Below are 1,463 nucleotides of genomic sequence, written 5' to 3'. Positions count from 1 at the left end.
AGCCTGTTCTAGTACACCCCCAAAACAAAATCAAGACTTTGTAAAAGAGCATAATAGGACCCCTTTAAGTAACAGTCTCACGTGCGCACAGCATGCAGAGTAGTTACGTTTTGAGTGAAAGCAGGGCGGAAAAGCTGGGAGGTTTTAAAAGAGTGCTAAGGGAATTATACAATTGAATATATGAAGGAATTAATTGAATGAACCTCTGAAGGTTCTGACTGTCTTCAGAAACGATTCGATGGCATTTTGTTTTCATCTTCAGGTTCTTACTGTCTTCAGAAACGATTCGATGGCATTTTGTTTTCATCTTCACACCATGTAATACCTAAAGCAGTGTTTCTCAACCCTGGTCCTGGGCGCCCCCCAATACTGCACATTTTGTGTGTCTCCCTAATCAGACACCATTTAGGGGACGTCCTGGGGACCTTTTTTTGTTAGCTGGGTATAATCGTGATAAGAAATTTTCATACCGTTACATCCCTAGACCCGAATATGTAATAATGATTGGCGAAACATTCATGCATTTAAGGGTTAAACCTAATTATATTTTATAGAGGTCAAAAGTATTAAAAATTAATTAATGAAATCTATAAATCATTAGTGTTGTGCTCCAAAGCGTGCAGCACTATTGCTATTGCACATACTTAGTTATGGACAAATAATCATTTAAAATAAAAATGAAGAAAAAATTTAACTATGACACCTGCCATGATACCTCAAATCATCCAGCTTGTCAAAGAGAGATGTACTATTAAATTTGGAATCGCTAAAACTAAATATTCAATATGTTTACACTGAAGGGACCTGAGCCATATCTAATACATACCTTGATAGCATCACGGAGACGTCTGCATTTACAGTTTGCTCATCTGCAATACGTCTATAGGACGTTCCCTATCAGATGTCAAATAGACGTTTATTAGATGTCTTTAAGATGTTTATGATTTAGATTGTATGTTGACATCTTAAAGACGTTTGTACACAACTTTCCAGATCAAGCGATCTTTAACAGACATCTTACAGAGGTACGTGTGCTATATCATGTTTGCTGTGTTTTGATTGTCACTGCAGGTGTCAGTTCATTTGGAAACAGGTAACGTTTCTTAGACACGTGCACAAAAAAAAACACCAGGGGGCGGCAAATAGTGACGTTATTACTGCATTCTCGCTGCACCAGCAGCAGAGGGCGCAGCTGCATCTACAGATTGTAGATGCATCTACAACTGCATCTTCATATGAGATGTGATATTAGCAGTAAGGCGGGAATGTGGTTTATTCGCAATGGGAAATGTTTTCGGCAGACAGGGTCGAGTCACCAGTCGAGTGACAGATCAGGACAGGGTGATATTGGTAAGAAGACTCAATTTATCAATCAGTGAGCATCTCTGTCTCTCTCTCTCTCTATCTCTCTCTCTCTCTCTCTCTCTCTCTCTCTCTCTCTCTCTCTCTCTCTCTCTCACACA

The 1,463-nt window shown here is 39.3% G+C and overlaps 1 protein-coding gene across 1 annotated transcript in view; it reads left to right on the top strand.

The window, feature by feature from the left end:
- The first annotated feature begins 1,247 nt into the window (after positions 1 to 1,247).
- The window catches only part of LOC107672453 (charged multivesicular body protein 6-like), a 6,159-nt gene continuing 5,943 nt past the window's right edge, over positions 1,248 to 1,463 (top strand). Inside the window, exon 1 of the mRNA XM_016465648.1 lies at positions 1,248 to 1,350. Coding sequence (XP_016321134.1) covers positions 1,282 to 1,350 — 69 coding nt within the window. The 5' untranslated portion in view covers positions 1,248 to 1,281. The remainder of the gene's footprint in view (positions 1,351 to 1,463) is intronic.

The sequence above is a fragment of the Sinocyclocheilus anshuiensis genome, unplaced genomic scaffold (assembly GCF_001515605.1).
Source record: "Sinocyclocheilus anshuiensis isolate Anshui unplaced genomic scaffold, SAMN03320099.WGS_v1.1 scaffold1430, whole genome shotgun sequence".
Taxonomy (NCBI): domain Eukaryota; kingdom Metazoa; phylum Chordata; class Actinopteri; order Cypriniformes; family Cyprinidae; genus Sinocyclocheilus; species Sinocyclocheilus anshuiensis.
Note: the sequence above shows the minus strand (reverse complement) of the source record. Positions and strands in the feature narration are given on the sequence as shown.